Source organism: Chinchilla lanigera, unplaced genomic scaffold (genome assembly GCF_000276665.1).
Source record: "Chinchilla lanigera isolate Chin_1 unplaced genomic scaffold, ChiLan1.0 scaffold00110, whole genome shotgun sequence".
NCBI lineage: Eukaryota > Metazoa > Chordata > Mammalia > Rodentia > Chinchillidae > Chinchilla > Chinchilla lanigera.
Window position 1 is genome coordinate 5,820,825 of NW_004955511.1, and position 22,562 is coordinate 5,843,386.

At 62.4% G+C, this 22,562-nt stretch overlaps 2 protein-coding genes across 4 annotated transcripts in view; one reads left to right on the plus strand and one right to left on the minus strand.

Moving 5' to 3' along the window:
• The window catches only part of Fads3 (fatty acid desaturase 3), an 11,447-nt gene extending 5,983 nt beyond the window's left edge, over positions 1 to 5,464 (plus strand). For 2 of the 3 annotated variants that reach the window (XM_005408137.2, XM_005408140.2), the window contains exons 2-12: positions 1,427 to 1,537; positions 1,749 to 1,946; positions 2,441 to 2,542; positions 2,613 to 2,735; positions 2,807 to 2,867; positions 3,050 to 3,126; positions 3,296 to 3,393; positions 3,531 to 3,627; positions 3,709 to 3,788; positions 3,843 to 3,990; positions 4,590 to 5,464. In XM_005408137.2, the coding sequence (XP_005408194.1) occupies positions 1,427 to 1,537; positions 1,749 to 1,946; positions 2,441 to 2,542; positions 2,613 to 2,735; positions 2,807 to 2,867; positions 3,050 to 3,126; positions 3,296 to 3,393; positions 3,531 to 3,627; positions 3,709 to 3,788; positions 3,843 to 3,990; positions 4,590 to 4,748 (1,254 nt within the window). In that variant the 3' untranslated portion in view covers positions 4,749 to 5,464. The remainder of the gene's footprint in view (positions 1 to 1,426; positions 1,538 to 1,748; positions 1,947 to 2,440; positions 2,543 to 2,612; positions 2,736 to 2,806; positions 2,868 to 3,049; positions 3,127 to 3,295; positions 3,394 to 3,530; positions 3,628 to 3,708; positions 3,789 to 3,842; positions 3,991 to 4,589) is intronic. The other variant, XM_005408138.2, reaches the window with a different exon arrangement.
• Positions 5,465 to 6,972: 1,508 nt separating this feature from the next.
• On the minus strand, positions 6,973 to 21,921 carry Fads2 (fatty acid desaturase 2; the record flags this gene model as incomplete). The annotated part of the gene is given in 11 exon segments (XM_013506432.1): positions 6,973 to 7,874; positions 7,974 to 8,099; positions 8,355 to 8,434; positions 8,562 to 8,658; positions 8,754 to 8,851; positions 10,431 to 10,507; positions 10,640 to 10,700; positions 14,946 to 15,071; positions 21,035 to 21,136; positions 21,217 to 21,414; positions 21,811 to 21,921. Coding segments are annotated over 11 exon segments (1,128 nt in total), but the record flags the coding sequence as incomplete, so codon positions are not given.
• Between the last annotated feature and the right edge of the window lie 641 nt (positions 21,922 to 22,562).

Genomic DNA, 22,562 nt, shown 5'->3' on the forward strand with positions numbered 1-22,562 from the left:
TTTTTTTTTGATACAGAGTCTTGCTGTAGCCTAGGCTGGCCTTGAACTCACTCTGTAGCCCAGGCTGGCCTCAAGCTCCAGGTGATCCTCCTGCCTCAGCCTCCTGAGCACTGGGATTGCAGGAATGTGCCCCCGTGCCTGGCCGTAGTCCTCTTTCAGGTCTTTAGTTTCATTTTCCTGGCTGCCTGGATGTCCTGAGTCAACTCAAGACACTTCCTTTCCATGGTCACTGTGACTGTGGGGGACAGCCAGGAGCCCAGGCAGAGGTCCGGTGACTAAGGTGGGCGAGGGCACAGCGCGGTCTCAGGGCTGCCTCCCCCCGGGGCCGCTCAGCGGCAGCAGTCACCACACTTTGGGCCCAACCTCGTGAGACACCCGGGAAAGAGGACGCCAGAGCTGCTGCAGAAAGTGGCAGGATGCAGCGGGTGTTCAGAGCAAGGGGGCACTTTGAGGGGTGTCCGTGGCAGCAGTGCCGCTGCCTGCAGTGAATTTGCTGAAGTTAAACACTAGCCGTGCGTTTTGGGGGCAGCGACTGCCCTGAGGGGACAGCAGAGGCGGAGACCAGAAGTTGGTGTCTCCTGCCCTGGGCTCCCGCTGCCTCGCTCCCGCCACCCTTGTTGTCCAGGACTCTGCCCCCCGCCTTTCTCCTCTCCCCCTCCTGCTCTGCACTGGCACACCCAGCTGTTCCAGAGTCTCGGGAACGCTAGAACCAAGTGTTTTACCTTTGAAATTTACCTGCCCTGATGCTGCACACCTGTCATCCCAGCACTCTGGGAGGCTGAGGCAGGAGGAACAGAATTTGGACCCCCAGGCTGGGCAAATTAGCAATTTAGTGAGACCTAGTCTCCAAAAAATATGTATTTTACGCTCTATTTTTTTTTTTTTTTTTAGATGGGGTCTTGCTAAGTTTGTCAGGCTGGCCTCATGCCTGTGATCCTCCTGCCTCAGCCTCCCAAGTAGCTGGGATTACAGCTCTGCCATCACACCCAGCAACCTGCTCGTATTTTTAAAAATTTTTATTTTTGGTCGCCCAGGTTTGCCATGTACAGGGGTCACACTCGGCGGGGGAGTTGGTCTGAGCTGCTTTGCCTTTCCCTCCCTCGCCCAGCTTCGCTCTGCGGGGTCCCCTGGCAGGTCCCCAGGAGCTCCGGTGGGGCCTTTGGAGCTGGTCCTTCGGGGCACGTGGTGGCAGGGGTGCGATGGGGCGGTGTTGAGCTTGCTCTTCAGAGGGACGGGCTCGGAGGTCTTCTGGAAGCCCAGATTTTATGCCCCGGGCCACATCCAGAGCAGGCCCGTGCTGGGGGAGGCCGGGCGAGGGGTGCTGCCGGGGGACCCGGGGCCTTGGCCCACTTCAGCAACTGTGCAGCACGGCTGGCCGCCTGCCCCTGCCTGCCCACCCCCTCCTCATCTGCTCCCTGTCCCCCAGGAGGCCTTTCACGCCTTCCACCAGGACCTCCGCTTCGTGCGCAAGTTCCTGCGACCCCTGCTGATCGGAGAGCTGGCCCCGGAGGAGCCCGGCCAGGATGGGCCTCAGGATGTGAGCGGCTGCGACGTGGGGAGTGGGGGGACAGAGCTCAGTCTTACCGCCTCGTGCCCACCCTGCACCTGGCCCTGCGGGTCCCTGTGCCCTCACTCCCCATCGGTCCCCTCTGCCCCGCTCCGGGCCTGGACCTGGCAGGAGCGGCCGGCCAAGGCCCCTGGGGACAGTGAGTAGCCTGCGTCCCGCTGACATCCCCTCTGCCGTGCAGGCCCGGCTCATCGAGGACTTCCGAGCCCTGCGCCAGGCGGCCCAGGACATGAAGCTGTTTGACGCCAACCCCACCTTCTTTGCTCTCATGCTGGGTCACATCCTGGCCATGGAGGTGCTGGCCTGGCTGCTCGTCTACCTCCTGGGCCCCGGCTGGGTGCCCAGCGTCCTCGCCGCCCTCATCCTGGGCGTCTCCCAGGTGACCCGGGACTGCCCGGGGCGCTTGGTTGTATTTGCTGGATGAGTGGATAGAGAGTGAATGAAGGAAAGCCAAGGGGCTCCCGCGGTCCGGCCGTGCTCCGCCCAGGCAGGGAAGGTCACTCTTGTAACCTCGAGGACAAAGGCGGGAGCCAGGAGGGGGCAGCCAGGCCTGGACAGGAAGTGCTGGGAACTGTGGGAGGGGCCGCCCGCAGGTCCTGTCTTCTGGGGTTCCTCCTGACCCAAGATCAGCTAAGTGGGCCAGGAGTCTTCATGGCCAGCTCTGGACAGGGGAGCTGGAGCCTGCTCTGAGCCCAGTGGCTGCGTGCTGCCTAGAGCTTCCAGGTTCTGTCGCTCGCCAGGAGGCTGAACCCTTCAGCTGGGGTGTGGGTCTGAGCCCCGGCACTTGCCAGCCCCCGTGAGTAGGGGCCAGGGCTGCCAGAGCGCCTGGGAGGCCCTGGGGTCCCCCCAGCCTGGCCCGCCCCTGTCTCGCAGGCTCAGAGCTGGTGTCTGCAGCACGACCTCGGCCACGCCTCCGTCTTCCCGACCCCGCGCTGGAACCGCGTGGCCCAGCAGTTTGTCATGGGGCAGCTGAAGGTGAGGGCGGGCTGCCGCAGGGCTCCGAGGGCACTGCCTGGAGGCCCGGCCCTGACCGCCATCCCTGCAGGGCTTCTCGGCACGCTGGTGGAACTTCCGGCACTTCCAGCACCACGCCAAGCCCAACGTGTCCCACAAGGACCCGGACGTGACGCTGGCACCCATCTTCCTGCTCGGCGAGTCATCTGTGGAGGTGGGTGGGCCCCCGGCACCGCCCCCCCGCCCCGCCCCCGCCGCAGCACCCACAGCCCCCTGTCTCCACAGTACGGCCGGAGGAAGCGCAGGTACCTGCCCTACAACCGCCAGCACCTGTACTTCTTCCTCAGTGAGTGCCCGCGCTGGCGGCCGGCCCCCACCCCCAGGAGCCCCGTGCCACTGGCCCGCCCGCTGACCCGACCCCTGAGCCTTGACCTTGACCTGCCCGGGGCGAGGGTGGTGCGAGGGGCCGGTGAGGGTCACCCGCCCGGCCTGGCAGGCCCCAGCACCTCCTCCCTGTGCACCCTGCAGTCGGGCCCCCGCTGCTCACCCTGGTGAACTTCGAGGTGGAGAACCTGGCGTACATGGTGCTGTGCCTGCAGTGGGCGGTGAGTGCCGCGCTGTCCCGGGGGGCGGGGGCACCCTCTGCGCTGTTGCGGCACCGTCACCTCCGTGGTCAGCCCTGAGCTGCGAGCAGGGGCCCGTCCTCACCCCGGGAGGGTGGCACCCAGGCCAGGGCCGTGACCGCTCAGCGCGGCCTCCACCGCCCACCCACAGGATCTGCTGTGGGCCGCCAGTTTCTACGCCCGCTTCCTGCTGGCCTACGTCCCTTTCTATGGGGTCCGAGGGGCGCTTCTGCTCTATGTGGCAGTCAGGTAGGCACAGGCTTGGGCGCAGGGCAGCGGGCACCTGCGGCCCCCACCCTGACCCCTTAGGGCGGGCAGTGCTGCCATCTGGGGGTGATGCCGCGAGGGGGGCCAGGCCGGGATGTGGGCGACATCGGCTTCCGCAGGGTCCTGGAGAGCCACTGGTTCGTGTGGATCACGCAGATGAACCACATCCCCAGGGACATCGGCCAGGAGAAGCACCGAGACTGGGTCAGCTCGCAGGTGGGTGGGCGCAGGCTGGGGCGGGCAGCCCCGGTGGGGTCTGCGTAGAGCCAGCCTCACCTCTGCCTGCGCTTGTGGCAGCTGGCAGCCACCTGCAACGTGGAGCCGTCCCCCTTCATCGACTGGTTCAGCGGCCACCTCAACTTCCAGATCGAGCACCAGTGAGTGGGGCCGGGCGCGGGCGGCAGGCCCGGCAGCGCAGCCTGGCGATGCAGCGCGTTGCCCTGTTCCCCGCAGCCTCTTCCCCACGATGCCCCGGCACAACTACCACAGGGTGGCACCAATGGTCCGGGCACTGTGTGCCAGGCACGGCCTGCTCTACGAGGTCAAGCCCTTCCTCACCGCCATGGTGGACATTGTCAGGTAGGGCCGCGCAGGCCCTCGCTGCTGGAGCCGAGTGGGCCCCTCGAGCTGGCATGGGCGTTAGACGCTCCGAAGACCGCCAGCTCCTGGGCTGGTAGGGAGAAGAAGCGGCCCCAAGACACACGATTTACGGCAAACATGGGATGTGCTTTGGCAAAACAGCAGCACAGCAAGTTCCCGGGGGGCTGGCGGGCACAGAGCCGGGGGCGGGGCTGCCGGAGCAGGGGGGGCCCCCACAGAGCTGTGCTCGGGCTGCGGGTGCGGAGGCCTGCGGCTGGGCGAGCTGTGTGCGGGAGAACAGGGAGTGGGCTGCAGACACGCAGGGGTAGCTGAGGCAGAAGGCGGAGCCCCGGCCCCCACTGCCTCGAGGGCTGGGGCCAGGGTGCCGCCAGGGAGCTGAAGTCTGAGCCCTGGCGGGCGACTCCACACTGCTGGGGGCGTGCTTGGCCGAGCGGGCAGGGTTGGGGGCTCTGTGTCCTGTCCTGGGGCCCAGAGGAGGCGGTGGAGGGATGGGCCTGGACGCGGCCCCTCTGCCTGGCCCCTCTGCCGGGCCTAGGTCTCGGGACCCTGCAGTGGAGTCTGACGCTGCCCCTCCCCAGGTCCCTGAAGAAGTCCGGCGACGTCTGGCTGGACGCCTACCTCCACCAGTGAAGCCGGGAGCACATGGCCCCCAGGGCCGAAGCCGCGCCCCGCCGAGTGCCACTGCCCACCCTCCCGCAGCCCCACCGAGGGACCCGCCGGCCGCAGGGCGGGCTTGAGACCGCAGCACAGCGTGTTTTCCCACACCAGAATGCGAGAAAACTGTTATTTTTATATAAAAGCCAGGGCAGACCTCCTGTGGCACGGACAATGCGTTTGCGCGGACTTCGGGCTGGGACCAGGCTGTCGGGATCGGGTGGGGCGTAGGGGGCAGACCGTCAGGGATGTCTAAGATGCCTCCAGGAGCAGGGCCACCCCTCTAGCTGCAGGGTCTGCTTCACCTTGGAGCGCCCCTTGGTCTGGACCGGGTCCCTCCGGGAGTGGAAATGGCAGAAAAGCGGCCGCGTTTGTTCCTTCCAGGCCCCTCCGTGTGCGGGGGCGGGGGAGACGCCATGCGGCCCCAAAGGCCCCTCCGCAGGGCCGCCCCCCACTCAGAGACCCAGAGCCCCGACACTGCAGTTGAGGCTGTCCAGAGGGGAGGACACTCTGGTCTGAGTGTGCTCTGAGGAAGGTGGGTGCTGTGTGGTCCTGGGCTTCCCGGAGGTGCGCTCCCCAGCCTCCGGCCCAGGGCCCCACGAGCCACCCCGGCCCATACCATGCATCTTTCACCCTTTCTGGGGTCGGATGAGCCTGGCCGTGCTGGGGATGGGGTTGGAGGGCCAAGCCCTGTCCTGGCCAAGGCTCCAGGCTGTGTGACCTGGGGGAAGTTACTCAGCCTCTCTGAGCCTAGTGCTACCTCCTAGGTGACAGAAAATAAAGGGTCACATTTTGTGCATATGGCCCCATGCTTGGTCCACCCTTACCCTGTGGCCCAAGTCTCATTTTGCTTCTGGGAGCGGTGGGGTTCTGGTCACCCTTGAGAGGAACTCCTGCCAAAGCACAGGTCCCAAAGGCCTGGGTGTCTCTGCCCATCACTCCCTGCCCGACGGTGGTCAGGGCGGCCGGGCAGTCACAGGGAGGTGCTGGCACCAGAACTGTAGCGGCTGGCAATGCCCCCGCCCCCTGCTGGCACCACATGGGGCCGGCTGTGCTAGCTGCTGCCCCCGGTGACCCAGGGCTGTGTGCATCTGCAGTCCAGGTGTGAAGGACCCCCGACACCCTCAGTCCCACTGGTGCCTGGGGAGCGGGCCAGCCCCGTCCTGAGCCCAGCTCCTGTCTCCCTGTAGGTCTCTTATTCAGTCACAGAACAAAGCAGGGCACACAGCCAAGTTGGCAGAGGGAGGAAAGCTTTACGGGGCCTCTGAGACCCTGTGTCCTCTGCTGTCCCCTCTGTGGTCTGCCAAGTCCTGAGAGGCTCCTGGGGGACCTGACCAGGTGCGGGTGTGCTTTCTGCTAGCCGTGTCCTGCGGCTGGCTTCCAGCACGTGCCTGCCTGTGTGAGGGGGTTGTGACAGCCGCAGCCATCCGCACACATGTCGGCCTGCACGCAACAGGGCTGCCCTGCCCCGTCCCTCCAAGCTCGGGCTCCTGCTGAGGCTTCTCCACAGCGCTGGCTGCGGAGCCAGCGACTAGCAGAGACCTGTCTGCCCAAGGCCACCTCTCTCCTGGCAGCTGGAGGACTTGGGCATCCAGGTGGGTGGAGGAGCTTGAGGGCCCACGCTGCCCGTACAGCTATCAGAGCCACCAGCCAGCGGCAAGCGCTTATCTCCTCCGCAGGGCCAACCGTCTACACAGCCTCCGCCTCTGCCCGTGTCAGGCAGCTGACAAGGAGCTGTGTGGCCTCAGGAGAGCTCCTTCCCTATGCAGGAGTCAGGGTTCCATCGCTCACCGCGGGGATGTGGGAGTGTCCCAACCAGGGCAGGGGGCAGAGCCAGGCTGGGCATGAGCAGGAGGGGCTGCCAGGCAGTGCTTGGGGGCCGCAGAAGGTGCAGCCACCTGTGTAGCTGGCCAGGGTGCTGTGTCCTCCTGCCGGGCCCCTCGCTGGCCCTGGCTGGCATGGGGCATGGGCCCTGGCCCACCCGCTGGAACCGCGGTGGGAGCCAGGCAGGGTGCAGGCCAGGACGGGCAGCACACTCTCCGAGGCCCCCAGTGGGCCAGCAGGAGAGGGGGGCGGCTCTCAGGCCCAGGGGTTTGGTCTGTGACTGGGCCTCTACTGCCACCCGGCCCCACTCCAGACCGCCTGGAGCCCCTGGGGAGTCGGAGCCTCCAGACCCTGGCGTGGGAGCGGGTACAGGTGGGGTCCATCTCCCCGCACTCCGTGGGCCGGGCCTTTCCCGGCTCCCCAGCCTGCTGGAGCACGAGGAGGCACACCAGGTACACACGCTCTGGCTGAGCCTCGGGGAAGTGAGAATAAAATTACTTCTTTATTTCTCAAAAACGGGTGGGGATGCAACATGGTACAAATTAAGATCAGTTCCCTATGGGTTCATTCTGCCCTGGGGGAGCAGGGGGGCTTTGCCATGGCCACAGGGACCCCCACCCTAGACGCTGGTTAGTGGGTTAGATGGCCTCTCCCGCCCGCCCGCCCTCCAGCAGCACCCAGAGGCCTGGTGAAAGGCGATTGTCCGAGGGCCCAGCCGGCCACCCTCCCGCCAGAATGCACCTGAAGAAAACGCGAACACAGCAAAGATTAAAAACAGTCAACAGGAGAGAGTGCCAGAGAGGCCGTGAAGGCGCGGTGGCGCGGTGGCCAGTTCACGCTGCGGGGCTCTGGCCGGAGCGTTTTGGGTAAGGGCACGACGGCACCTGGATCCGGGGCCGGACCGGGAGGGCGCAGAGGGAAGCCGGGAGCGGCAGCTGGCTCCATCAGCACAGGCCCCGCGCTGACCCAGGCCCACAGCACCCCTCCCTCCGGGGGAGTAGCCCAGCCTGAGTGCTGCCTGAGAACCAGAACAGGGCCGGGACAGGAGCGGGGACAGTCTCGGCCTGGCGGCTGAGCCCTGGGGTCCTTGGGGGGGAGCTGGAGGCAGGGTGAGTCACCCACCACAGCCACCTCTCCCTCCCGCGGGGAACGGCCACCAGAGAGTCGGGGCTGGGAGGTCAGTGACAGGGGAGGGGAGGGGAGGGGAGGGGAGGGCAGGAGGACACGACCACGTGTGACGCCCCCGGCCTGGAGGAAGCCCTCAGCTCAAAGCGCCCCCCTCAGGCTGTCACCCCGCTGTCACTCTGTCCTCCGGTGCCCCGCGGGCAGCCGGTCACTTGTGGAGGTAGGCGTCCAGCCACAGCTGCCCCGACTTCTTCAGGGACCTGCAAAGCGGCGGGGAGCAGGGCTCAGAAGCTGGCCGGCGGCGGGGAGGCCGGCGGGGGCGGGGTGCAGCGGGAGCGAGCGCCCCGCGGAGCCCTCACCCGATGATGTCCAGCAGGGCCCGGAGCAGCGGCTTCTCCTGGTACTGGATGCCGTGCTTGGCGCACAGGGACTTCACCAGCGGGGCGATCTTGTGCAGGTTGTGGCGGGGCATGGTGGGGAAGAGGCTGTGGGCACAGGCAGCCCAGCGTGAGGATGAGCCCTGTCCCCAGCCAGGGCCGGGGGCAGTGGGGACCCTGGGGCCGGAAAGCTGGGGAGCTACCGGATGGATGCCCAGAGGCAGGAATGCCAGGAATGGCGGGTGGCAGGGAGTGCTGGCAGCAGGGCCGGGCGGCAGGGATGTCCCTGGCTGGCCGGCGCTCCGGGCCTCAGCGGGCCTCAGCCGGGCCGCGCCCCTCCCCCGCCCGCCGGCCCCCACTCACTGGTGCTCGATCTGGAAGTTGAGGTGGCCGCTGAACCAGTCGTTGAAGAAGGACTGCTCCACGTTGCAGGTGGCTGCCAGCTGGGGAGGAGTGGGGTGAGCACAGGGCCCTCGGGCAGTGTCCTGCCCCTTCTGCTGTGCGTCCCAAGGCTGTGGCTGAGGACACTGCGGCCGGGGCCCTGCACAGCTGCGTGTCCCTGGGCCTCACCTGGCTGCTGAACCAGTCGCGGTGGTGGTCCAGGTCGATTTCCATGACGATGTGGTTCATCTGCGTCACCCACACGAACCAGTGGCTCTCCAGGAACCTGGCGGACGAGGCGGGGTGGGGCTCGGGGTCACAGAGGAGGAAGGAGTCCCTGGAAGGTGCCCCCCGCCCCTGCTCCGGGCGCAGCTCCGGCACCTGATGAAGTTGAGGAAGAGCAGGGCTCCCAGGACGCCATAGAAGGGGACGTAGGTGGAGAAGAAGCGCACGTAGTAGCTGATGGCCCAGGCCAAGTCCTGCAGGGGAGGAGGTCAGAGGCCCCACCCGCCAGCTCAGGCCCAGAGGCAGGCACGTGCCTTGCCGCCCTGCGTGGGCATCCGAAGGAGCCAGTACCTCTGGGAGGCTGGCACCAGGCCCACAGCGCACAAAACCCTTCTGCCTCCTGGGAATGTGGGTGCCCGGGATGGAAGCCAGGGCCCGACTGGCAGCCCTGGAGTGGGTGCAGCGGTTCCAGAGGCCGTGGGCCCCAGGCCTCCATCTCAGGGCTGGGGGTGAGGTCCCGAGCTCGGCCGCCTGCATCTCCATCCTGGGCAGGCGTGGCCCGCACACCTCCGCCCGCCCGGCCTCCTGCTCATCCCCTGGCACACTAGTCACTGGTGGCTCGTGCTCCACACAGACCCTGTCCCTCCCGGAGGCCCTCCCAGGGCAGGCAGGGCGCTGCGGACCTCCCCCCACGCCCGCCAGCTCTCGAAGCATGGGCCCCTCCACGGGCGTTCCTCTGCCGGGAACTCGTGCCGTCCGGCCGCAGCCACTGTCCTCTGTCCTGGGCAGCCCAGAAGCCAAGTCCAGGGAGGAGAGGCCTGGAAAGCACCCCTGGCCGGGCAGAGCCAGCCTTCCCCGGCCGAGGGACGCCCGGCACCCACCCTGACAGACGCTGTCGGGTGCCCTCAGAACTGGCCGTCAGGGCCCCTCCGCAGTGGCCGTGCGCCCCAAGTGTCCCCAGGGCGTCTCTGATGTCCCCCCTCTGCCAGCTCTGCCTTTTCGGACACAGTCCGGCCTCGTCTCCTACTCTTCCTGGTCAGTGCTCTGCCCCTTGCCGAGCAGGCACAGTAAGAGCAAGAAGTAAGGGACGCTATGCACCGTGTCCAGAGCCCTCCGCTATGAATCATAACAACGCACACACTTGTCCTCCCAGCTCTCTGGGAGGCTGAAGCAGGAGCATGCAAGTTGAGGCTGAATGTGGGCAATTTAGCGACTTAGTGAGACCCTGTCTCAAGATAAAAAGTGGGCTGGGATACAAAACAAACAAGACAGAACAAAACTGCAGCCCCAACTCCTCCCCAGCTGCCCCTGCTCCTGGCCCGGGAGACTGGGGTTCAGAGGCCAGCCAGCCTGATCCAGCGAGGCTGGATCCCCATCAAGGGCAGGGCAGCGCTCCCAGCCCCAGCTCGATCGAGGGCAAGGGTGCCCCCAGGCACCCCTCCCTCAGGAGCCCCAGGCTGGTGCCGGTGTTGAGTTCCCACACTCATATTTGAATGTGGTGACCGCAGGGGACCTGTGGGGACAGCTGAGATGGGTCATCAGGTGACCCTGACCCAGCAGGAGCAGAGTCTCTAGGAAGGGGACATCTGGACACACAGACAGGAGGGATGGGGAGCAGACAGCCGCCCACCCGCCGGGACAGACGCCTCCTCCCCCACTGCGGGACCACGCCTTCTGCGGCTTGGCCGGGATGGGGGCTTCGCGCCCAGTGTCTGCTGCCCGCCCTCGTTTCCCAGCCAGGGAGTGGGGTGACCTGGACCCGACCCTGCAGGGAACACGGCGGTGGGGCGCGCTCCGGGGGGCGGGACCTCAGGGCGTGGCCCCTGCACTCACCACCCAGTCCTTGCGCATGACCATGGTCATGATGATCTGGTACTGGAAGTACATGGGGATGAGCAGCGGCGGCCCAACTGCGGGATGGCAGAGGCTGCGTCAGGGCGCCCAGCTCGGGCGGCGTCCACCCTCCACCCTCGTCCGCCTGCAGGGGGCGCCTCGGGGCGAGGACAGCAGGGGGCGCACAGCGGGCAGGGCGCCCTACTCACTCAGGAAGAAGTACTCGTGCTGGTGGTTGTAGGGCAGGTACTTCAGCTTCTTCCTGCCGTACTGCGGAGAGACCAGGACAGCCCTGAGCGCCGCCCGCAGCCGCCCCGGCCCTCCGCACCCCACCACCGTGCGCCCAGGCCCCGCTCCAGCCCGCAGGAGGACCCGAGTGTCCGCCAGCCACCTCCTTTCTCCTGCTCCCTTCCCTCCATCCTTCGCGGGATGGACTGCAGGGCCTTTGCCCTGAGCTGCATCCTCAGCCCTCTTTTTACTTGTTTTGAGACACATCTCACTAAGTTTTTCAGTCACCCGGGCTTGGCCAGAGCTTGCAATCCTCCTGCCTCAGCCTCCCCTAGTGCTGGCATCACAGGCATGCCCACCATGCCCACAGGCCTCCTTAATTTCTCTCTCTGTCTCTCTCTCTCTCTCTCTCTTTCTTCTAAGAGTAGGAAGTTTATTGGGGAATAGGAATGGAAACTGGGAAGAGCTCCTGAGAGACAGAGCCGTCACCCTGCTCACACGGCCTGTGCATGGGTGCCCTGCATGGCACAGGCACCAAGAGCCACCCTGGTCGCTGACACCCTAAACTGCCCGGCCCCAGGGACCATCCGCCCTGGGTGCCGCACAGAGCTCGGGCTGGCGGCCGCCAGATCTGTCAGTTCTGCTCCCGGGGCAGCTGCTTGTCTTCCTGAGCCTGGCGAGCGGGCCCCGGAGCGCCCCTGAGGGAGACAGGGCTCCTGGGCTGCAGGCCAGGGGTGTGGGGGACCCTAGGGGGTCAGAGGCTGCACCACACCGAGCGCTGTTTCCAACAGCACAGGCAGCTGGGCTCCACACACGGCTCCATGCCTGTGCCCGCCGGGCACCTAGGGGGCAAAGCCTCGGGTGGGGCTGACCACGCCTCTCACCCACAGCCAGAGAGCACAGCGTCTGGGAAGCTCAGGCTCTGCTGGCACACCTCGGGCTTGGCTTCCCGTGCCCACAAGCGGCTCAGGTGGGAGCCAGATCGGCCGGGAGAGGAGCACTGGAACGTGCTGGGCTGCAGGAGGACCACTTGGCACCCCGTCCCACGGGACCGAGCTTGAGTCCGGGGTCTTCACACGGAGCCGCAGCCCCAAGCATTGTAAACAATTAACTAAGTTTTTATTTTTAATTTATTTATTTATTTTTTTTGGTTTTTCTCCGGTACCGGGAACCGAACTCACGACCTTGCACTTGCCAGGCAGGCGCTTTTGCCGCTGAGCTAAATCCCCAGCCCCTATTTTTAATTTTGAGACAAGGTTTTGCTAAGTTGCCCAGACTGGGTTCAAACTTGCAATCCTCCTGTCTCAGCCTACACAGTGCTCATTTCCTCTCCTGGCCGAGGTTTCTCTGGCAGAGGTGCCCAAGTGACGCTGAGCGAGTGGGGACCACCAGCCTGCCTGTCCTCCCAGTGGGAGCAGGGCCTCCCTCCCCTCGGGAAGTCCCTGTCCCCCCAGGAAGCAGGGTTCACCCGCAGGGCCGGGGGCCAGGGCGTGGGCGGCTTCCTGCGGCCGGACCCCGAGAGGAGACCGCATCCACACAGGCCTGGCCTTGAGCGGGGACAGCGTGTTCCCAGTGGAGGCTGACCGTCGCGAAGGGGCCATGGCAGGGGGCAGGAGTGCGCCAGCCTGGCACAGTGCTGACCCTCCTGTCAGTCTCTCCAAGGACCACAAGGGCTGGGAGGACCTTCCAGGTTTGGCACAAAATCTCTGAGGAGGAAAAACAGGGCACTAACACCCCAAATAGAAACAAGGGTGGCATCGTCGGAAAGGAAGGGACCTCATTTTCCCAAAAATAAGACCTAGCAGGAAAATAATCAGGTTTCAAAACTAGAGATCAAAAGTGCCAGCCTCACTGGGTGTGGAGGCACACACCTATCATCCTGGCACTCGGGAGGCTGAGGCGGGAGGGTCGCCCTAAGTTGGAGGACAGCCTGGGCTACACAGTGAGTTCAAGACAGCCCGAACTTCACAGCGAGAACCTATATCAGCAACAACAACAGCAAAGCAGCTGGGATCACCCGCTCCTGGCCGCACCCGCCTCACTGATCCTCCTCTAGGCTGCTCTGTAAGAGAGCTCAGGCAACGATCGGCCGACTGGGGCTGGCACTTCTGATCTCCAGCTCCCAGGGCTGATTATTTTTCCGTTAAGTCTTATTTTTGGGAAAACACGAATTAGATTTTCCTTAATTTCAAAATACGATCATCTATCCAGCAGCCCCCAAAAATCCACTGGAAAACTTGACTCCTACAGAGACGTCCATGGACCCCCACCATGAAGCTGCTGGGGACACATGAGGCCAGCACCCAGGGCCAGAGAAGCAGCGGAGGACAGAAAGACAAGTGTAAGGCCGCCGAGAGGGACAGCACACGGCTCATCCTGAGGGGCAGTGCGCGGGCGGGGTGCACCCCGACAGCATCCTGGAGAGGACGGGCGGTGGGCGCTCGGGGGCGGGGACCGCTGACCAGAGTGACAAAGAGGTGGACCTAACGAGGGCAAAGACTGCATGGTGGGGCCCCAGGCCAGGAGCTGGAGCCTGGCCAGCACCCGCTGGGACCCCGGCGCCTCAGGCAGGAGACCAGAGCTTCTGCAGGAGGGCGAGGAGCCGGGCCTCAAAGCGGTACCAGGGACACAAATGCTGCAGGGGCTGCCCATCCCCAGGAGGGAGGCCCCGGGCCAGCGTGGCCGTCACTGTCAGGGACAGTTGCGTCACCCGGAGCAGCCAGCGCCCGCTCGTGCCGAGGGAGCTTGGGTGGACCGGCTCCCCCTTCCCACGCCGCGCCCTGCAGGCCGAGGCCCCGAGCACAGTCCTGTTGACTCGGGGTGTGCACTGGCCACCCAACGTGGCCCCCGTCAAACCCTGGGGTACAAGGCCTGCCGCCACGTGGTCGTGTTCCAGGGTCCTCTGCACGTTCTGGGGGCCGCTGTACGAAGGCCTCTAGGGGTAGGGTAGGGTGGCCCCACCCTGGGCTGAAGCAGCACAAGGAAGAGTGCAGATCCAAACTTGAACTCACACCCGAACCAGCCCAGTCCCCCCACTCGGGGGTCCCAGAGCCACAGGCTGCGCGGCCCAGGGTCCACCGAGCCTCGATTTTCACACAGGGGTCAGGAAAGCGCTCTGAATGAGAAAGATGAGATGCTTGCCTACACACACACACAACACACAACACATTCACACAGTATACACACATGCATCACATAGGTGCACACACACACACTAACATGCACGTGCACACACAGGCGTGCGTGCACACACATGAATACACAAGCACACACACATACCCACTCATGCAGTGCACACACATAGGCGCACACACTCGTGCATGCACACACACAAGCATACACATAGGTGCACACGCTTTCCTGCATGCGTACGCACACTCACACACACACACATACACACCCCCGGAGCTGACGCAGCTCAGCGGCAGAGCTCTTGGGCAGTGTGTGGGAGGCCTCGAGTTCAACCCCCAGCACCACTCACACTCACGCACAAAGGAAATCGAGATCCCGACTGATGACACGCCTGTCCACGCCAGTGCGGCCTGCGACATGCTGCGCCCACGTGCTCTAACAGCAGGTCACAGAGCGAGGAGGACGCCTTCGCCTTCTGTCTCTGAAGACACAGACACTCGTGTGTTTCACATAGGAAATGTCAGACGCTGGCCCGGAGCAGTTGCCCCAGCGCACAAGGCTAGGGGCAAGGGCTCTGGGGAGACTGTTAGACTCGCTCTTTTCTTATTTTTGAGACAGGGTCTCGCTGTGTAGTACAAGCTGGCCTTGAACTCACTAGGTAGCCCAGGCTAGCCTCAAACTCTTGGCGATCCTCCTGCCTCAGCCTCCCGAGGGCAGGGATTACAGGCGTGCGCCACCACGCCCAACGAGACTCACTGGTACATTTTGTGCATTCCGATATGGTTTCAGTGTTCACACCCACACTAAAAGCACAGCCCAAAGGCTGTGGCTGCATTAAAGGGCCCAGCCCGTGGCCGGCAGACGCGGCAGGCAGTCACCGGCTGCATCCCTGGCCCCTCTGCTCTGTCTCCTCATCCTTCGGGAGGTGGCGTGGACCAGGCCAGCTGGGGCTCCTCCTGGGGGCGCTGTGGCCCCTGAACTTGAGCCCCTGCCACTGGGACCACAGGACGCCTGGACCCTGCTCTCCTGCTGAGTGGACCGGACTCCTCCGTGTGTGGATGGAGGGAGCCGTGTCTGAGCTCACACCACCCCAGCCGAGGAGCCGGGTGCTTGGGAGAGGTGCCCCCTCCGCCGCCGCAGTCCCCTCAGCCGTACCTCGAGGGGCTGCCACTCGCCCAGGACGAACACGTGCAGCATCTTGATGTCCGGGTCCTTGTGGAAGATGTTGGGCTTGGCGTGGTGCTGAAAGTGGCGATGGTTCCACCAGTTGGCGGAGGCGCCCTGCGGGAGAGGTGTGGGGTGAGCCCTGCAGCCCCTGCCCTGCCGCTCCTGAGCCCACAGGGCTGGTCAGCTCCGGCCTCAGCTTTCCCCACCCTGGGATGTGGCCGCACGTAGGAAGGGCTGGGGTCGCGCCACAGGGTAAGCCCCGGCAGCTTCAGGGCGCACAGCCACCCACACCCGCTCAGCACCGCTCCGGGGAGGGGTTTCCGGGACACGGCTGCCAGGGACCCAGCGGTGCCCCTGGGCCCAGACAGACGAACACACGTTTACGCAAAAACCAACGCCCGGCTGTTCATGGCCGCGTCCTTGGAAATGCCAGAGCGAGTGACTCAGACTTCCACCAGAAGGTGGGCACGTGTGGCACCGCGACGCGGCGGAACAGTGCCAGGTCACGTCTGGGTGTCCCCCAGGCCTCGCCAGCTCAGCCGCAGGGCTTCGGGGAGCTGGCGGCTTGGCGGAAGAGGGAGTGGCCCGGAGGAGCCCACCTCCTTCCCGGCTGTCCCCTCTCTGCTCCCCACTCCCACACTGTGCGTGGCTTCCCTCTCACGCCCTCCCCCGAGCCGAGGTCGTGCATCTCAGCCACAGGAAGTGACTGAGACCGTCAGGGTGGCCGAGCCGTAAGGACGGAGACATGGACCCGCACCACAGCACGGACAAACGGACACCCGTGCTGAGGGAAAGGAGCGGCCAGGGGACCCTGGCACAACGCCGTCGGCAAGAGGTCCAGAGATGGGAAGGCCAGCGCTGCGCAGGGGAGGGGCGGCCGAGGTGGGGGTGACGCCGCCCCCTGCACAGGGGCCGTGAATGACTCCCACTCAGCAAGCTCCGGCCGCGCCCCGTGCCTGCGCCTGCGCCGTGGTGTGCTGCACATCTCGGGGAAGCCGGGCTGCACTTGGCCGAGGGTCCAGCCAGCCGCACAAACACTTCTTTACAAAAAACAAACTTCTCCCCTGGGAGGCGCTTCTGGCAGACACAGCCATGGACACTAACGGCCGAGGGTGGGGATGGTGCTGGACAGCTGCGGCCTCTGCTGTGACCTCAGGCCCTGTGGGGCGGTGGGGCTCAACCCGGCAGAGCAGAAGCAAAATGTCAGGGGCGAGAGCCCGGAGGTTTGGAATCCAACCACACATTCCCGTCCAAAGCCCAAAGGAACACACTTCCCGGGGGAAGCAGATGGAAAAGTCCCAGCAGAGACCTCAAGGAGCAAGGGAGAGCTGGACGGCTCTCTGCCAGCCTAGGGAGGGGCCGGCCTGCATGGCCAGGGCCCGGGTCCCCCCGCAGCACCGCCAGAGCAAAACCAGAACCCAGCCCAGACATCGGCTGCGTGAAGGAGGGAAGAAGGGATGGTGGGCGTGGGCTTCAGGAGGGGGCAGTGCTGCGTCCCTGGATGGGATCGTGCGCCCAAGGTCCCTCCTCCTGCCGGGGCAGTGGCCAACAGGCCCCTGCCTGTGTCTTCCCACCCTAAACTGGCCACTGTGCAGGCAGAGACAGGCGGTGAACCGCCACACAGCCTGTTCCCAGGAGCTGGCAGGGCATGGACGCCCTTGGCCGCGCTGGAGGGACTGGGAAGTCAGAGGGAGAGGACGGCGCTCGGGGCTGCAGGCCCGACAGGCAGCCAGCGAGGCGGCCCCCAGTCTGGGCGCTGCGGGTGAGCCAGGACCCCTTGTCTCAGGAGAGGGAATAGCCCAGTTTCACAATTTCTGCCAACCAAGGGAGAAGTTTATGTAGTTTTTAATTACTTCATGGTGAAATAAAAATAGAATGACTTGTGTTTTGGGATAAACAAGACATTTAAAAGCCAGGTATTTATACACGTGGGTCTGATTTATTTCACTATGAGTATGGTCTCTAGTTGCATCCATTTACCTATAAAACCCTCAAATTTATCTTTTTTTACTTTTTATTTTATTTATTTATTTATTTAGTCTTTTTGAGACAGGGTCTCCCTATGCAGTTCAGGCTGGCCTTGAGCTCACTTTGTAGCCCAGGATGGCCTCAAACTCAGTGATCCTCCTGCCTCAGCCTCCCGAGTGCTGGGATTGCAGGCATCCTCCATCACGCCTGGCTCCTTTTTTTTGGTGCTGGAAGTCTAACTCAGGACCTTACACTTGCCAGGCAGACGCTTGTGCCGCTGAGCTATATCCCCGGCCCTGGCTCCATTTTTTAAAAGCTAAGTAATACTCCACTGTATGAAAATACCACATCTTTTTTATCCATTCCTCAGTCAATGGGCATTTGGATTGTTTCCAAGATTTAGCTGTGACAAATTGTACTGCTCTAGGGCCGGGGAGATAGCTCAGTGGCACAAGTGCCTGCCTGACAAGCACAAGGTCCTGAGTTTGATTCCTGGTACCAAAAAAAAAAATTATACTGCTATAAACATGGGTGCACATATATCGCTGTGGTATGATGTTTTCAATTCTTCTGGGAAAATATCCAGAAGAACAGCTTGGTTAAGTGGGATCTCTAGTCCCATTTTACTGAGGAATCTCCAGACTGATTTCCACAGTGGTTGTACCAGTCTGCACTCCCACCAGCAGTGGAGAAGGGTTCCTTTTTCCCCACAGCCCCTCCAGCATTTGTTTGTTTGTTTGTTTGTTTTTTTGGTTTTTCTCTGATTCCGGGAACCGAACTCACGACCTTGCGCTTGCCAGGCAGGCGCTTTGCCGCTGAGCTAAATCTCCAGCCCTCCTCCAGCATTTGTTGTTGGTTGATTTCTTAACGATAGCCATTCTTTCTAGAGGTGGAATCTCAATGTTGTTTTAATTTACATCTCTTGAATGACTAATGATATAGAACATTTATCTCCTTAGTGTAAGAACCGGAAAGCATAAATAAAATCTTTTCTTTTTTTTTTTTTTCTTTTTTTGTCTTTTTTGAGACAGGCTCTCAGTATGCAGTTCAGGCTGGCAAAAGGAAATAAAATCTGAAAGGTTCAATAGGTATTGTGAAAAGGAAAGAAATTGCTCAAAAGGAAAGAACAACTGGGATGAGGGAAAGGAGAAAAGAAAGAAAGAAGGAAGGGAAAAGAAATATATATGTAGACACAAGATAGCTAAGATAACTGTACCACTAATTTCTATTGGTTTATTGAAAGGAACAGTTCATGTTTAATTGTTTGATCAACCGTGCATACTATGCTCCATCATGCCTCTTTTTTTTTTTTTTTTTCAGAGCAACTACTATCTTCAAAGCAACTACTTTGAAGATAACAATATGTAACTCAATAGCTGGGCATGGTGGCACACGCCTGTCATCCCAGCACTCGGGAGGAGGCTGAGGCAGGAGGATTGCTATGAGTTCGAGACTACCCTGGGCTATAAAGGGAGCTCAAGACCAGCCTGAACTGCATATTGAGACCCTGTCTTTAAAAGATAAAAAAAAAAAAAGTAACACAGCGACCGCTGTTAATTTCCTCTCATCTTGTTTTGAAATTATGCATCATTTTTACTGTTTTTATGTTGTTTTTGTTCTTTTCTCTTAAAAAAAAGAAAAGCCAGGTGTGGTGGCACACGCCTGTCAGTCCAACCCTCAGGAAGCCGGGGCAGAAGAATTACCATGATTTTGAGGCCAGCCCGAACTGCATAGCAACAAATAAATAAATAAATAAATAAATAATAAATAAGACATTTAAACCTAAAATAATCTTGGAATTATTTTTTGTTTGCTTTTGTTTTTGTTTTTGTTTTCTTTTGTTTTGGTTTGGTTTTTTTCCGGTACCGGGAATCAAATTCATGACCTCGTGCTTGCCAGGCAGGCGCTGTGCCGCTGAGTTAAATCCCCAGCCCCCTCTTGGAATTCTTAATGTACCAATTTCCCAATTTTTAAGGATTTTTACACTAGCTTCCGTGTTCTAGGGGAAGAGAAACCAATCACTCATTCCCAGGACATGCAGTTTCCATGGTTTTGGCTCAGCCTCGACTTTTACTTGATTTTTTGTTTGTTTCTGTTTTGTTTTGTTTTTTTCTGGTACTGGGAATCGAACTCACGACCTTGCACTTGCCAGGCAGGTGCTGTGCCACTGAGCTAAATTCCCAGCTGACTTTTACTTGAAGTATGGGAGGCTGAGGCAAGAAGAACCTAGCAAGGCTAGGTTGAACCCAGCCTGGGCAATTTAGCAATTTACGGAGACCCTGTCACAAAATAAAAAAGATATAAACAGGGCCAGGGGTGTAGCTCAGGACAAAGTCCCTGGGTTCGATCCCCTGTACTGCAGGAAAAAAACACAGTGTCTTGGAGGGCAACGCCACCTCTTTGGGAGGGCTGCCCACGAAAGGAGCCCATGCTTCCGGCGACAGTGCGACAGGGCTGTGCCCTCCCAGCCTGGCACCTGCCACTTCACCAGCCAGCGCTCAGCCGCACACACCACCTGGCAGGGCCTGGGACCCTCAGCCGCACCTGCTCCTTGGAGGGAGCCTTGGGCAGCTGCATGGCAGCTCTCAGCCCCGCAGGGACACAGCCAGAACTGGTGGCACCGTGTCTGGAGCCCAAGGCCCCCATCCCCGTCACCCGAGCGCCAGTGTCGTAAGCAGACGTCAGCAGGGAGGCCAGGCCTCTGTCGGCTCCAGAGCTGCGCTCCAGGCTGGCCAGACTCAAGGCCAGGGCAGGAAAGCACCCAGCCCCTCCCGCATCTGGGCAGGGACACGGCCGTCTTTGTGCGGCTGGGGACACCCTGGGGGGGATGTTACTTTGCAGGACTGAGGAGGTTCTATCTGCAGGACACAGGGAAACAAAGCCCAACTGTGCAAATCCCCTCCGCCACGCCAGCCTCTGGAAAGAGCCCAGTTCCCAGGCCCTGCCGACCCGGGCCGGGCGGGCTGCGTGTTGGGCCTGGTGGCTGGACAGCACCGTGACACCCGCCAACCCTTACCCACAGTCCGGGCCCAGCAGGCTTGAGGGCCACAGCTTGCACGGGCAGGGAGCTCCTCCCCGCCAGGACGGGGACGGGGAGACTCTCTGGGACTCAGCTGTTCTTTTTGAGAAAGGATCTCAGGCTGGGATTCAACTCACCATGTGGTGTCAAACTCAGAGAGCCTCCTGCCTCAGCCTCCCGAGTGCTGGGATGACGGGTGTGTGCCACCACGCCAGCCTTCAGCTCTGTTTAGGGAACAGCCAGACACCACTGGGGCCGGGCTTTCAGAGAGAGCTGGCCAGGCCTCAGTTCCAAAGCCTAGGAGATCTGACGACGGTCAGACTGGCCCTCAACTGCTGTCAAGTGGCGCTCCCTGAGGGACCTGCTGAGCACCGGCTGCATCCTAAGGTCCGGCTCTGCCTCCTCAAATGCAGGGCAAGCAGGGCTACCCCACGTTCTGCACTCCTCACAGCCTGTAGCTGGGCTGATGAGCCATTCACGTCCCTCCCCCATTAACATGGTGACAACATGGACGGCCCCAGCCTCAAGCAGCCAGCTTAGCACTCTGGACTGTCAAGGCCTGAGGAAGCAATGCACACGCAGTGGAAATCTGGATCTTGCACTTTTGTTTCTCCTGGGCGAGTGACACCTCCAGGAAGAGCAGCCCTGACCAACCGGGCTCTGTGGGGCTAAGCTGTGACATCCGTGGGACTGGCTGTGTCGCCTGCCTTTTCAGGTCAGGGTACTTTAAACTTAAGTCGGGGCCGTCTGTACCCACTTTTTGCACCCCTGATATTTCCAAGGAGCATTCAAGGCGGTTTGAGGAAAACCCCGAACAGGTTGGTTAAAGGGAAGAGAACAGCGCAGTCCGCCCCATGACAGGCGCTGGGGGAGGAGGAGGAGTTCCGGGGTGCCCACAGCAGGGGCTGCAGAGGATGCCGTCCCTGAGCGTCAGCCGGTGCGAGCCCAGAGCCAGGGGCAGCGCGTGCCCGGCACAGCCCTCCATCCCCCCCCAGCCGCGAGCTCAGATCCGGGGCGTCCTGGGCCCCGAGCGGGGCGACCCCACGCTGAGCCCAAGGTCCAGCACGCGCACAGGGCTGGTGACACTTGCCTTTAAGTGGCCGATGACGAACTTGTGGACGAGGTGGTTCCACTTGGACTTCTTGTACACAGAGAGGTGGCCGTAGTCATGCTGCAGCCACCCAGCCTGGGCCTGGGAAGGGGCAGAGGCCGTCAGCGGCCGCGGGTGGGCACCGGCAGCGCGGGGCGGGGGGGCAGGCGGGCTCGGCTCACCTGGGAGGTGGCGAGGACGCAAGCGGTGACGAGCGTGGGGACCCAGCCGTTGCCGAAGTAGGACACGATGAGCCAGGCGGCGCTCTCCATGGCCACGATGTGCACCAGCAGCAGCAGGAAGAACAAGTGGTTGGTCCGGAACAGGTTCATGTCCTCTGCCACCTTCTTCAGGGTCCGGAAGTCCTCGGTGATCTCAGACTGTTGTGCAAGGACAGAGGAGGACTCGGCTGCCGGCCCTTGTGGAGTGGACGCTGTCTCCACATGGGGCGGCCACCCCAAGAAGTGACACGGGCACGGGCCACCGCTCTGGCATTGCAGGAGCCCAGCCACCATGCACGTGCCCACGGCTAAGCGGCGGGGAAAGAGTGCCGCGTCTCCACGCTCGCCCTAGGCTGGCACGCAGGGAGCACCGGGCTCCTTTCGGGGACTAGGAAGTGGCACCCGCAGGAGATGGGGTGACACGAGCTGTAGCCAAGCCCTGGCCCTGGGGACTCTGAGGTCCTCCTGACCCCAGGGCTCAGCGGTGGCAGCTCCTCCCGGGCCGGTCCTGGAGTGAGGGGACCCCGCACCCGCCCAGGTCCCTGCTGCACTCACGCTCTTGCTGCGGTCCAGGCTGGGCTCCTCAGGAGCCAGCTCGCCAATCAGCAGGGGCTTCAAGAACTTGCGCACGAACTCAAGGTCCGGGTGGAAGGCGCGGAAGGCATCCTGGAGGAGGGGCATGGTGAGGTGCGGTCATGTCTACCCTCGGCATGACTCCGCCGGCAGCAGGAGCTGCCCGGCCCGTGCCCACGTGGAGCCTGCTGAGCTCTTGGGGACAGACCAGTCCCAGCCTGCCTCCGAGCCGGGCACCAGCACCCCGAGGACCCTCACCCACAAACCCAGGATTCCCAACGGAAGGAGCACGAGTGCAGGCCACTGCCTGTGGCGACGTGCCCAGGAGCTCCCGGCAAGCATACAGTGGACACGGAGCACGGAGGAGCACCGGGAGGGGCTGGAGGGCCCGAACGCCGGCTGCAGGCAGCGGGTGTGTGCGCTCTTTTCCACTGTCCAGCCTTTCTAACAGTGCTGTCAGGTCAGGCATTTCAACTTTTTAAAACTAGTAATAAGGCAAAAATGTGCTCTGTTTCGGCCAAGTTGAAACACGTACAGAAGAATAAAGGCAGGAAATACCACCCAGGGAGCAGGCAGCAGGGCCACGCTCACTCGCTCCCTTCCTTCCACGTACCCCACACCCGACCTCATCGACACCCACGCCTCTCCCGGGGTTCCGGGCGGGGCAACACACGTCCCAATAGGACAGATCGCCCTGCACCTCAGAAACAGAAGGAAAAGCAACCAGGGAGGCA